General features: G+C 40.2%; 2 protein-coding genes across 2 annotated transcripts; both read right to left on the reverse strand.

The window, feature by feature from the left end:
• Nucleotides 1-1,840: 1,840 nt before the first annotated feature.
• Nucleotides 1,841-5,397, reverse strand: LOC118782645 (protein FAM133-like). The gene is made up of 8 exons (XM_036536055.1): nucleotides 5,052-5,397; nucleotides 4,455-4,524; nucleotides 3,985-4,088; nucleotides 3,690-3,761; nucleotides 3,415-3,481; nucleotides 2,645-2,760; nucleotides 2,463-2,558; nucleotides 1,841-2,273 (listed from the first exon to the last, which is right to left on the reverse strand). Exons 1-8 carry the CDS (start codon nucleotides 5,355-5,357, stop codon nucleotides 2,151-2,153), a joined length of 954 nt encoding a protein of 317 aa, XP_036391948.1. The 5' UTR covers nucleotides 5,358-5,397; the 3' UTR covers nucleotides 1,841-2,150.
• Nucleotides 5,365-11,510, reverse strand: LOC118782936 (uncharacterized G-patch domain protein DDB_G0278987-like). Its single transcript, XM_036536563.1, has 8 exons — nucleotides 11,430-11,510; nucleotides 9,681-9,901; nucleotides 9,304-9,417; nucleotides 8,565-8,759; nucleotides 6,560-6,650; nucleotides 5,741-5,844; nucleotides 5,492-5,540; nucleotides 5,365-5,378 (listed from the first exon to the last, which is right to left on the reverse strand). Exons 1-8 carry the CDS (start codon nucleotides 11,449-11,451, stop codon nucleotides 5,365-5,367), a joined length of 810 nt encoding a protein of 269 aa, XP_036392456.1. The 5' UTR covers nucleotides 11,452-11,510.
• Between the last annotated feature and the right edge of the window lie 1,519 nt (nucleotides 11,511-13,029).

The following is a 13,029-nucleotide window of genomic DNA, read 5'->3' on the forward strand; positions in this document are numbered from 1 at the left end:
CACACTCATATGATAAAGATATGCCAAGGTTGGCATTGAACATGACAAAAACATTACATGTTTAAATAAAAAAGCCACATAGCAAAATGATGGGTCCAAAGACAGTTTGTTAGGGTGTCCCTAAAATTTGGCAGCGCTGTTCTCACCTTGTCTTTCTTCTTCTTCATCTTCTTCTTCTTCTTTTTCTTCTTCTTTTTCTTCTCATCCTCACTGTCTGAGGAGGATGAGCTGTCAGAAGAGGAAGATGAGCTGGAATCCTGGGGAGGACAGCAAAAAACATTTAGTTCTGTTCAGGAGTTAGGACTTCATTAAACTATTTGCAATGTGTTTTGACTTTTGAAGAATGCGTTTAAGAATGTGTTCTAACATCTGATTTTTAACATGCTTGTCATGCTATTATCTGGACATTTAAAACATTCTTTATGATGAAAAGCCAAGATTGTAGGTGAACATAAAAAAAACGAGGAACTTGAATCCTGGGGAAAACAAACGTAAAAAAAAACATTAAACCGTACTTAATGCTAATAACTCTTTAGGAGTTAGGCCCAGATTTAAGCAAAACTGCAAAAATGTTTAAATATTACAGACAGAATGCCTTGCCATTAGAGCTCCAATGGGGCTTGTATTCCAAGCATCTTCTATGCTGTATGCTGCACACTCATACAGTAAAGATATGCCAAGGGTGGCATTTGATATGACGAAAACATTACACGTTTAAATAAAACATCCACATAGCACAACGATGGGTCCAAAGACAGTTTGTTAGGGTGTCCCTCAAATTTGGCAGTACTGTTCTCACCTTGTCTTTCTTCTTCTTCATCTTCTTCTTCTTCTTCTTCTTCTTCTTCTTCTTCTTCTTCTTTTTCTTCTCATCCTCACTGTCTGAGGAGGATGAGCTGTCAGAGGAAGAAGATGAGCTGGAATCCTGGGGAAAACAGTGAAAAAATATTTAGTTCTGTTCAGGAGCTAGGACAGCATTAAAATACTTGCAATGTGTTGTGATTTTTGAAGAATGAGTTTAACAAGGTGTTTTAACACAGTTTCTAACATGCTTATCATGCTATTAGCTGGACATCCCAAACATTTTTTAAGATAAAAAGCCAAGACTGTAGATGAACATATTAAAAAAAAACTGCAAAAATAAATACAAAGATAGTTTGTGAAAGTTTCCTTGAAAGTTTCACCTTTGTCTCCTTCTTCTTCTTCTTCTTCTTCTTCTTCTTTTTCTTCTTCTTCTTCTTCTCATCCTCACTGTCTGAAGAAGAAGAGGAGCTATCGGATGAGGACGAGGAGCTGGAATCCTGGGAGACAAGAAAGAAAGCAGAGGCACAGTGGAGTTTCCGTGGGATTTCAGACTTTCATATAATGCACAAAGAAATGCCATGGATGAAGCTGAAGGAAGAACTAAAGCAAGGGAAAATGAGGGAGAGATATAAAAATGATGCATGAAGGACTGGTGAAATGACAAAAGGGCTATTCTGACCTTCTTTTTGTTCTTCTTCTTCTTCTTCTTCTTTTTCTTCTTTTTGTCATCATCACTGTCTGAGGAGGAGCTGTCAGAAGAGGAGGATGAGCTGGAATCCTGGGAAAGAATAGCAGAAATCATTTTAGTCAGTGTTATTAACCTCATGGTAAATAATTATGCAACAATGTCTGCAATTCCATAATGCTTACTGTCACAATAAACTTTTACATGAAGTCCAAATTACTTTTCTTACCTTCTTCACCTTCTTCTTTTTCCTCTTCTTCTTCTTTTTCTTTTTCTTTTTCTTTTAAAGAAATAATGCAGACAAAGCATCACTATAGTTACATATAGCTTTTAGAATTATGTAGAGCTGTTCTAGGCACCTCCCATAAACTTTCAGATAAATAAAGGTTTAATGACATTGACATAATGCTTGTTGCCAGTACTTCTTATCTATGCAAACAAATAACCAAACATACAAGTCAACCCCTTGGTCAGCACAAGAGTAACACCTGACCCATCTATGACTACTTTTGAATATTTGGTATGTCTTGGCTCTGACTCAAACCCCTAACCTTCTTGTGTCAGAGCATGTACCCTAAGCCCAGGGTCACTGAGCTATTGCATGTCACCTGTAATCCCAGGTGAAGAGGAGCTGTGTGTGTCTAACAGTTCAGCATTCAGTTCAAAGAAACAGAAGGTTGATGTACTTGGACTGCGGTGACCAGAGAGAACTGGGCAGTACCTTGTCATCGTCACTGTCTGAGGAGGAAGAGCTGTCAGAGGAGGAGGATGAGGAGCTGGAGTCCTGAAAGGAATGATAGAAAAACCTTTAAACACCAAGAGTTCTGGACTTACATAAACTATTGGAGTTTAAACTCTCATACATTGAGCTTGTAACATTGTAAAGTGAAGTGTGTTTTCACAATGACAGCATGAATAGAGGGAGATGCAAACAAGCCCCCAAAAATGAAGTCCTCACACAGAGCATTCTTACCTTCTTCTTCTTCTTCTTCTTCTTTTTCTTCTTGTCCTTCTTGTCCTCTTTTTTGTCGTCATCCTCGCTGTCTGAAGAGGAGGAGCTCTGAGAGCCCTAGGACAGCAATAAACAGAAGAGCTCAAACAAAAAAAAACAACAACCGTGTACAGCTCATGAGCACCACCACCAGCTAGTCATACCTTCTTCTTTGTCTTCTTCTTCTTTTTCTTATCCTTCTTCTTTTCCTCCCCCTCCCCCTCATCATCGCTCAGCTGCCCAGGATCATATATATCAGGGTATGCCTCAGCACCTCCACCTTGACAGAGAGAGGGAAATTTTTGGGGTTTTTAATTTTGCTTAGATTTCTGCAAAGCGTAGCAGCTAGTTTATGTGACGGAGATAAAAGGGTGTGGCCTCTAAAGAAACTGAACCACGGGATTATGTGCCAAAATCTTGCTGCAGGATCCTCAGAGGATCGTGATAAGATTACATGCAATGTTGCTCGGATGTTTTGCATGGTGAAAGCCCATGTACAACCACGCGGAATGTTCTAACAGGAATTTTGCAAAATACTGCTGAACTGTGCCTGCGTTCTGTTTTACAATGTTTTGTACTGCTTGATCTCATCAAGGTGACACACCACATTTGCATTCTCTACTTGACCTTGTCAAGGTGGCACACCATGTCTGTTTAGGAATGTGTGATTTAATTAGACGCAAATGTTTCCTGCCAATAATCAAAGACTGTTGCTTTGTCGGTGCCACACAGGCACATACACCGTTTATCACTCTTTATATACACTTGGGTGAGAAACCGTCAATTCAGCCTCATTTCCAACTTGCCATGGACTACTGTAAGCAATAAGCTTTCATTTCTGGTCAGACTGCATAGTCTCCCGGTCTCCTTTTCTTAGCTTCAGAAAAGCTAACAATGCCATGGTAAACATGTAAAGGCTATGGATAAGACTCACCAGTCAGATCAGCAGTAATTTCATCCATGGTCCCATCATCTTTCTTCTTCTTTTCCTTTTTCTTTTTCTTGAGACAAAAGAGATTACGAATTATCAGCACAGAGCAGAACATTTTGAATAAATAGAATTTCAGGGTTGTAATATTGTCAGAGGCAATTACCAGGACTTCATATGAAATAGTTTCTTTATTGTCATTTATACTTGGTGTATTGGTGCCCCGCTGCCCCGCCCAAACCACAGTTCAAAAACAGCGATATTGTTTGAGAGTGTCTTACCTTATCATCATCCTCACTGTCTGAAGAGGAAGATGAGGAGCTGTCAGAGGATGAAGAGCTGGAGCTGGAGTCCTGGGAGAGAACAGAATGTTGGTATCATTACTGATGCCCGAATAAAATGGTGACTGAAAACCCCCTGGAAATGGAAGTAACTCCCAAGTAGTTTTTATCAATTGTAATGCTTTTAGCAGACAAGAGACATCTCGATGCATAGGTGTATCACACGCTAAGAACATGCTCTTCACCAGAGAGTCAAAATGCACTGTAATTTGTTCCCTGTCAATAATAGCCTCACCTTCTTCTTTTTCTTTTTCTTCTCCTTCTTCTTCTTCTTCTTCTTCTCCTTCTCCAGACCTACATCCTCTACTTCTCCAAGGCTCTGCTCCATACACACCTCCCCTACAGAGGGACAATTGTAGGGCTTCAGATTTGCCACTTTTCCTCACGGTAAAATTTGTTTGCCTCACCCTTTGCTTTGCATATGTACACCAGATGATGGTGACCACATAAGTGAAGTTTCCATATTTCAGTTACAGTTGGCTTGTCAGGAAACATGCTGTTATTTCCTCTCCCTACATTCTGCCACAGTGCATCCATCTCCAGATGCAATATGTCTGATTGATAACCATCAGTTCAATAGTGCTCTGAAGCCCTAGGCAGCTAAAGAAATTATCAAACCATTTCAATAAATTGATAAAATGGGTGGATAAGTACTAAGTCAATGTGACAATTGTATATGCAAACACGGGAATGCATATGACTTACCAGCCCCAGAAGTACCAGCACAAATGCTGCCTTCTTCATCCTTTTTCTCTTCCTCCTTCTTCTCTCCATCCTTTCAGATAAAACATAGTAAAGACCCTTTCTGTTTCACACTACCAGCCCACATGTTCACACTACAAATACACTGGATAACTGTCTGTTCCGCCTGTATCGTCACTGTGTAATTCACTGTCTCACTTATGACCTTCCTCAGACTTGACTTGAAGTACTGAAGCCAAAATTGAATCTCAGAACCATAAATGTAGTGGTTCTTATTTCAATGTTCCAGGACACACTAATTAAGACAGAAGCCCTCAGAAGCAGGCGTGTCATTTTAAATTTGAGCCTGAGAAATACAATCCTAAATCCTTGTAGTTACAGTATTTGAACAGAAGCTGCAATTGATTAAGTAACATACTGAAGTACAATATCCTATTACAGATTAATATAATTTTACAAAACACTATATTTCTTTTAATATATACTCTGGTATCTGACTAAATGCTGAGTGTGATGTGTATCTAAAGACATCACCTATGCATTGGTGACAGAACAGCTGTTAAAAAGCTACACATTCACCTAGTAAGTGTATGCAAATACCTTTTCCTTCTTCTTCTTTTTCTTCTTTTTTTTCTTCTTCTTCTCATCCTCACTGTCTGAAGAAGAGGAAGAGCTATCAGAGAAGGAAGATGAGCTGGAGTCCTGGAAAGGAGAAGAAAGAGACAGAAGGTTATTAATCTTTCTGCATATCAAGCCACACATTTGATTGAACCTATCAGTGACTCTGACCTTCAGCTTCTTCTTCTTCTTCTTCTTCTTTTTCTTCTTCTTTTTCTTCTCTTCCTCACTATCTGATGAAGAAGAGGAGGACGAGCTGGAGTCCTGGAAGATCAAGTAGACAGTCATTTTATTTTCAGCAGTTTGTCTCTGTAACGCATAGAACACATTCTCAAAAATTCTACTGTAAACTCTTCTCACCTTTTTCATCTTCTTCTTTTTTTTCTTCTTCTTCTTCTTCTTCTTTTTCTTTTCATCCTCACTGTCCGAAGAAGAGGAGGAGCTATCAGAGGAGGAAGATGAGCCAGAGTCCTGCGAGAGAATGGGAACAGTATGCATTCAAACGCATTCACATATAGAACATGCTCATCAAAATTTTACTGTAAACCCCTCTGACCTTCTTCCCACCACCACACTGTTGATGTTGGCTGGCATAATTTGTTTATTCATCTTAATGTTTGCTTTTTTTACAGAGTGGTCTAAAGGTTATTCATTGCTCTGAATCCACTTACCTTCTTCTTCTTCTTCTTCTTCTTCTTCTTTGCCTTCTCTTTCTTTCTCTCTTCACCGCTTAGATCTTCAAGGGATATTAATTCTATGCCTCCCTCACCTATAACTACAGACACATAATGGCTTTATTAGTACATAAGAGCATGTGTCTTTATGTCTGTAGTGTGGTAGTAGAGAGCGAGTGTCTTTATATTTGTACATGCATACTTTCCAAGCCATTTAGGCCGGTGACAGTAAAACTGAACACTATTCCCTTTGGAAATTTCAGTCATGAATCATGCAGAACTCCTTACCGCAAACAGCAGATATGAAGTCACCATAGCTCAGGTGATACAAACACCGCCCCACCCCACCTCCCTCCTCCCAGTTACACCCTTGAGGCAAACATCCCCGTCATGGCAGACAATCTGTGTTTATATTAGTGTATGGGAGTGAGTGTGCCTTTGTGCTTGTGTGTATATGCACGCTTGATGTCCAAGACAAGCACAAACACCCAGGAGCACACTCCCACACTTGTACACTGAGTCGACCTTAGTGACTTAGTATATCACCACAATAACAGCGAGGGAGATAGTGGGTCCTTCTGCCTCTGTAGGTTACCCATGTAGGCTAACGGACAGTAAATAAACAAGAGAAGGTGGAGCAGCCTCTCTCTCTCTCTCTCTCTCTCTCTCTGTGTTTCTTTAGCTATTGAGTGTCTCCCATAATTTCGAAAGAGGATATATAATGTGGTTCAAAGTCCCTCAGGAGTGTTTGATAACAGCAATAAAATTCAAATGGACCAACAGGGCAATATTAACCATTGCTTGTTTTTCACTCACCAATATCAGATATGCCATCCTGCCCATCTTTTACTTCCTTCTTCTTCATCTCCTTCTTCTTTTTCTTTTTCTTCTTCTTCTTCTCTCCATACTATTCAAACAAATCAGTTTGGGTCAGGAGCTGCACTGACACTGAGTGTGTCAGTCATGATCCACAACTCTGTAGCTACAATAATGTGCCAGGGAAAATAGGAAAATAATCCACTGAGGATTTTAGTTTTTTTTTTTTTTTCTCTGACCCCAAAACAAAATGATCTACTCAACTGGCCCCTTCTTGTATATGGACCATTACTGTTACAGCTTTAAGCTCTGATTTTTTTCATTGACATGGGCATGACTACATGACAGATTATCTTCAGTGGATCTTCTTCTGTGTCCAAATATGAAAACATAAAAGATTTACACACAGATTTCCTTAAGCAACAAAACCTTATCAGTAAAGGCTGAAAACATCCTGATTAAAATCATGGGAAACATGTATTCAAACACATCATGATCTAAAAACCTATGCTTCAATGCTTGAAATTTGGGTGACAGATATAAATTATGAAGTTGATGCCTGCATATGAATTTCTTTCAAAAAACATTTTTAATTTTGATGTTTGTTCTGTTATTACAAAATGTAGAAAATAGTTCAATCAAAGAAAGAAAAGTGTGTCCAAACTGTTGACTGATACTGTATACATGCATTGTCATGCAATGGCAACTCGTCAAACGAGTCAAGTCATTCTGCTTCCCGCAACCTGTTGAGTCATTCTGCTTATCTAAACTCGGTTTTCAACCTGAGATCAGGTTCTTCCAGATCAATGAGACTCTCCCTTGTTGTAACTCTGCAAGCATCCCTTTGCATATACTCAAGGATAAAGCTTAGTTGAACTTTCTCTCTGTTTGTGTGTGTGTATGTGTGTAAGTGCATGTGAATGAGTGTGCGTGACCTGTGGTCTGCATGAAAAAGTTATTTTGCTAAACATGTCAGTGCAGAACAGATTCCAAGTAGCTTTTCAACAGCTGAAATGCAAGCACGCAGTCAAACGTAGTTAGACGAGTGACAGCCTCTCTACTTCCAGCTTTGCTCAATACAAATGGGGTAGTTTGCGTTTAAGAGAGGGCACCAGTGCAGTCACGGGCCCTTAAACCCACAGCTGGGCTTTGGGAAGCAGTGTGGTGTAGTAGTGATGACCAGGGCTCAGAATCCAAAGGCTGCTGAGTCAATTTCCTAATGGGGCAGCGCTGTTGTACCCTTGGGCAAGGTGCTTAACCAAAAATTGCATCAGTAAATATCAAGCTGTATAAATGGTGTGCTAAGCAAATGTAATGTAATGTTACTTCACTGCTTTCTCTACACCTCTCAGCCCTGGATTTCCACAGAGTTATAATAGCGGTTGTGGCAAAGACACGTGGTCCTGACTGCATCAGTTGGAAAACAACAGCAGCAATTCTGGAATTTCCAGTACAGGCTGGAAGTTAGAGATAGCTGGCCACAGTACCTTAGGGCATATCATAGAAATCTGTGCAAGGGTCTTGATATCAAGTAATTTCAAAAATCTCTGCACTGTTTATCAACCTAATAAAAATGTGTTAGAAAGTATACAATGCCAGAGACACTGGGTGATTGACAATAGTACTGTGTGAAAGTAATTTACATGCAAACTTAATGCAAATAATGACAGAGCAATACGTGAAACTATGGTGCAGTGCTGTCTCTAGACATAGCAAGGGAAACAATTCAGGACATCCTGAAACAGTAATGCAACTTACTGCACAAAAAGCTATAGATGCATAACATCAAGACCGATTAACTAACCACAGGGCAACTGATCTACATTCCAGTGGTTAGCCTGCACCACTCCAGTTTGTTCAGATGCTCTTTGGAGCCAGTGTTGACCTACGACTGTTCTTGATGAATTCAGATACAAACATACAAGGAAACACTGGAATAATCAATAGCTGGATGGTAAAAATAAAGTGTTCTACACTTTAAGTGAGTCGATCAGATTTGACGCACCTTCTCCTCATCCTCACTGTCTGAGGAAGAGGACGAGCTGTCAGAGGAGGAGGAAGAGGAGGAGGAGGAGGAGGAGGAGGAAGAGGAGCTGGAGTCCTGTAGAAGAGAAAAGGGCAAGGAGTAAACTGGTATTGCACAACTGGTCTTCCCACACATCCACACTTGCAGAAACATGCATTTTCCATCAGACATAGGCTACCCCACATTCTCTGGTCGTTCCTTGGTTACATCATACCAATCTGTTGACTTTCCCCCATGGGGCTGTTAATTTAAAAAAAGTCAGTTGTGTGCCTCTGTGTGTTTTACTGTGTGTCCAGTACAGGTTGTCGCATGAAATACAGGCTTTCTTTGCTCAGGAATGTAGCCCTCTGGGTGTTCTCTTGTGCTCTAAGCCAACGCTTTTCTGGGTTGTGGGTCTCAGTATTCACCAGCGCTGTATTACTGATCTCACTAAGGGCTACACAATGGAGAACTGCATGGGAGCTGACAGTTCATAAGTATGCATGACAGTTCACGCCCCTGATGTGTTTCTGAACACTGTGCTAGACCTGAGCTGCTTCTGTAAACTTCCAGCAACATATATTGGTAAGGCTATGGGTATCTGGTAAGCAGCCATTCAGAACCAAGATCTGCTGTAGTCACATTCTGAGAATTATTTTTCACAGTAGTGCATCACTAAGACATGATCAAAAGTACAGGAGGCCCAACTAGTTCAATAAACCTCTCATTGCATGCTTACCTTTTTCTTGTGTTTCTTCTTCTTCTTCTTTTTCTTCTTCTTTTTCTCCTTTACGTATCCTTCATCATCACTGTCAGAGGATGACAATGAGCTATCACAAGAATAAGCAGGCTCCTGGAAGACAGAGTGCAAGAAGAATAGAAAGTTCATGTTCCCGTTGTGCAAGGTATTGTGCTTACTAAAGAAATAAAAATCAACTGTGCTCAGTTGCAGGCAGGATGCTTGTGCAATGCAGGCAGGCAAGATACCCTCAGGCTGCTAAACCAAAAGACCCAGGGCTCCAGCATTAGAGTCCGACTTGCCTCTTATCAACCGAGGTGTTCACCAATTACACAAACGTGTTATGAGAAAACAAGGTAACGTTCAGGTAAGCTCACCATCTTTTTCCCGATGACATCACTCTTATTCTGTGTCCCTGTCTTGTCACCAATTCCTCCAGAGGTCTTCAGCTCGGAGCTAGTGCCCGTCTTGTCTGACACGCCTGAAGGTTTGTACCCATCGCTTGCGCCGCCGTCCCGCGCCCCATCCTGAGGACCGCTGACGACCCCCTCCCCGTCACGGATCGTCTGCGCGGTCCTGTCCGTCTCCAACCCGCCCGCTGGTAAAATAAAACCTGTTAAAGCACAGTGCTCGCACGCAAGGATAGCGCTGCCCGCCACCTCAACTGAGCAAATATTATGGTAGTATACTTGGCTTTCCTTGTCTAGTCAGGCTGCAGAAGTTAACTTGGGTTAGGGCTTGAACAGTGTTATGCTCACACTCACTGGTCTGGGAGTGTCGTTAGCCTGCTCTGACACTGTTTCTCATTTAGCTTGAAGGGATACACTTATGTTATATTTTGCTGGAAGTCGCTCTGGATAAGAGCGTCTGCTAACTGAATCTAGTGTGAATAAATACCGCATGCTTTGATGACAGGTATCGCAGCGCAAGTGGAAACATGACATGCAGGGTTGTACGCAGACAGCTAAAGTCCGGCAAACATTACGATTTTTGTATCTAAATTCTTGCTTGCTTTGAAACAGCACTCCAGTCTGCGCTTTGAAAGATGGGTCATTGTACGATTTTAATGTCAATTTCTGAAAGAAAGAAAAAATGCAAAAAGCAGAATATCTGTTAACATGTAAAACCAGTTTCATATATCAAAATTCCTAAATACCTGAGGTTTACATTGGCCAGAATATTTAGCCACCTCCCAAGGCCGTTTTTTTCCCCCAAATTATTCTTTCATTAATTTCACCGTGTGTGCATGCTTGTGCACTCCCACTTAATTTAATTAACCGCACTACAAGAAAAAAACATATCACATAACGTTGAGTCACTGCAGTTTGGACCTCATCCTGTGTAATCGGAACACTACCAGTAACACAATAGACAAGCGAGCACAGATTTGCCTGCCACGCCTTACGCGTTTGAGACTTGTTGCAAGAACCTCACTTCAAAGTATCTTGTTGAAGGAATTTTCCATAAGAAACTACTTGCACGAGAAAAGACAACACGGACCCCTTGTGAGATCAGTGTATAAACTTTGAATTGACTTTAACAGCCACGTTTTCAATCGGGATAAATACAATGGCATGCATTCAGTATACCGAGAGGAGACTAATGTTCAGGAGTGAAATTACTGTGGAATTAATCGTAGAAATTAATTTGAACCCTCTCGGAGTTCATCAGCACTTTTCATTTTCCCTGTGCATTTCATTAGATATCCTCAAACCAGCAGGGGTTAAGTACCTTTTCCAGTCACCATAGCATTAGCACTACTGGGAAATCTCGGGCAAACATAACCAGCGCTCATCTCAACACATTGTTAGTTCTTCTCCCGGATAGCGGTTTATGGTGACAGATTCAATATATTCTGTAGATGTTATATTTGTTGCAAAACACTATAAACCTTTCAGGTTCCAGATCCATATTACTATCAGACAAATCTCTGCTAAGCCTAGAGCCCATCATGATATAGCAAACTCTATTGGCATCCTGACACATGTCCTGCAAGACCAACAACGAATTCAGTAAACAGAAGTGAGACATTTAGAAAAAAATGTACTCCGGAGATTTCTAAAGAAAAGAAATCGTCCTAGTGCTAGCAGACAGTTAAACAGCCTGAAATAATAAGTAAAATAGACCTTTGGGCCGGGTGAAATCCATTCAATTCGAGCGCTTTCCAGCCAATTCTGCAAAGGTTCCGCTTCGCTCACCTGAACCTGGGCGACACCTCACCTTAAATACTATGCAGTGCACGTCATGTGAGAGGTGTGTGCACTCTACAGGTAAAACCAGTTTCATGAGTAGCAGGCTGTGCGCAGTTGGTGAACGGCGTAACTTTAGAGGCCGTTGATAAAAATGTATGGAAGACGAAACCAGTCGAATTAGGTAAAGAAATAATTACGGAAACAAATAAAATGCTATTAAGTGTCAAAATAAATAATTAAACAGTGTAGTGAGTAAATTCATAAATAATTAAATCGTGGTATGGGGAAAATAAATAAATGCAAAAGCCTGGTGGTGAGTGCAATTATGAAAAAAGATTTCTATCCATTTAGTTAGTTAGTTTCTATTGCAATAATGATTATGGTGCAGTACCTATCTTATTATATTCTTCTTATCTGACATTTTATCTAGCGGGCCAGCTACCTTAAAGGTCAACGAGGTACAGTTTGTGGGAACATTGAATTTTTAAATGAAATGGAATACATCAGTACAAAGTGCAACCCTAGCTGGCGCCATCAGTAGTGAAGCGTAGAGTACAGAGAGTATAGATTAGTATAGATTCTTCAAAGCACAGTTACAAATGAAGGGGTAATATGGGCGTTTATATTTCGCACAGTCTTCTCTTGGTAAACTGAGAAATGTCTTAAAGTTACATTCTTCAGTCATCAAATAAAACATATTTTTAGTATGTTTCCTTTATTCAACAAAATAAAACTGATATGACCCTCATGGATTATTGCACCCATGGTTCCCCAATGCTGTAGCACAGTCAATGTCCTTACCTAAATAAATAAATAAAACATGATTTAGGTGTCTCCTTTGATAAATGGTGCCGTGGTGCATTGCCAGTAGGCATTCATTTTTATGATAAGATGTTTACCTCAAGGCAACACACCATAGAATCTTAGACAGCACAGATTGTGGATTGGATACTTTCTCGACTGCATTTCTTGCGCTGGGTTTAAATACTACCATAAAATAAAGGCAGAGTTTCTGCTGGTAGAAAACGTCTTTCTTGCTTCTAGTACTATGCCAGCTGGCATCTGGGCTTTTAACTGCCCACTTTTAACTCCCAAACTATTTTTTACTTATTTGATTTGTTTGTAATTACTGTCAAAGCGACAGACGCATTCAAATGTTAAACTTTTTAAAATGAATTATGCCGTTGCACTTCATTGAGTACCATATTACCTGCTGTATAAGTGAGCCCTGATTCTTAAGAGGAGTCTTTAAACAGTATTAGTACAGGAATGATTCCGTTCTTGTGGTTTTGATAACTATCTGCAGTCAGTTATTACTAATTTGTTTTGATGTTTTTTTTTTTTTATTTCTCAACCTGTTTTGGGTATATTTATTTTCTGATGAAGGGTATTTTACTTTTTCTATGTTATAAACCATTTCTTGAGGCTACTTCTTGGTCGGAAGCTGTAACATATAGGTGGCTAAATAAATACTCTTGTTAGTGTTGGTTGACACAAGTGCACCCCAAAATGAATGTGGCAACTTGCTCCAACA

This window comes from Megalops cyprinoides, chromosome 9 (assembly GCF_013368585.1).
Source record: "Megalops cyprinoides isolate fMegCyp1 chromosome 9, fMegCyp1.pri, whole genome shotgun sequence".
NCBI lineage: Eukaryota > Metazoa > Chordata > Actinopteri > Elopiformes > Megalopidae > Megalops > Megalops cyprinoides.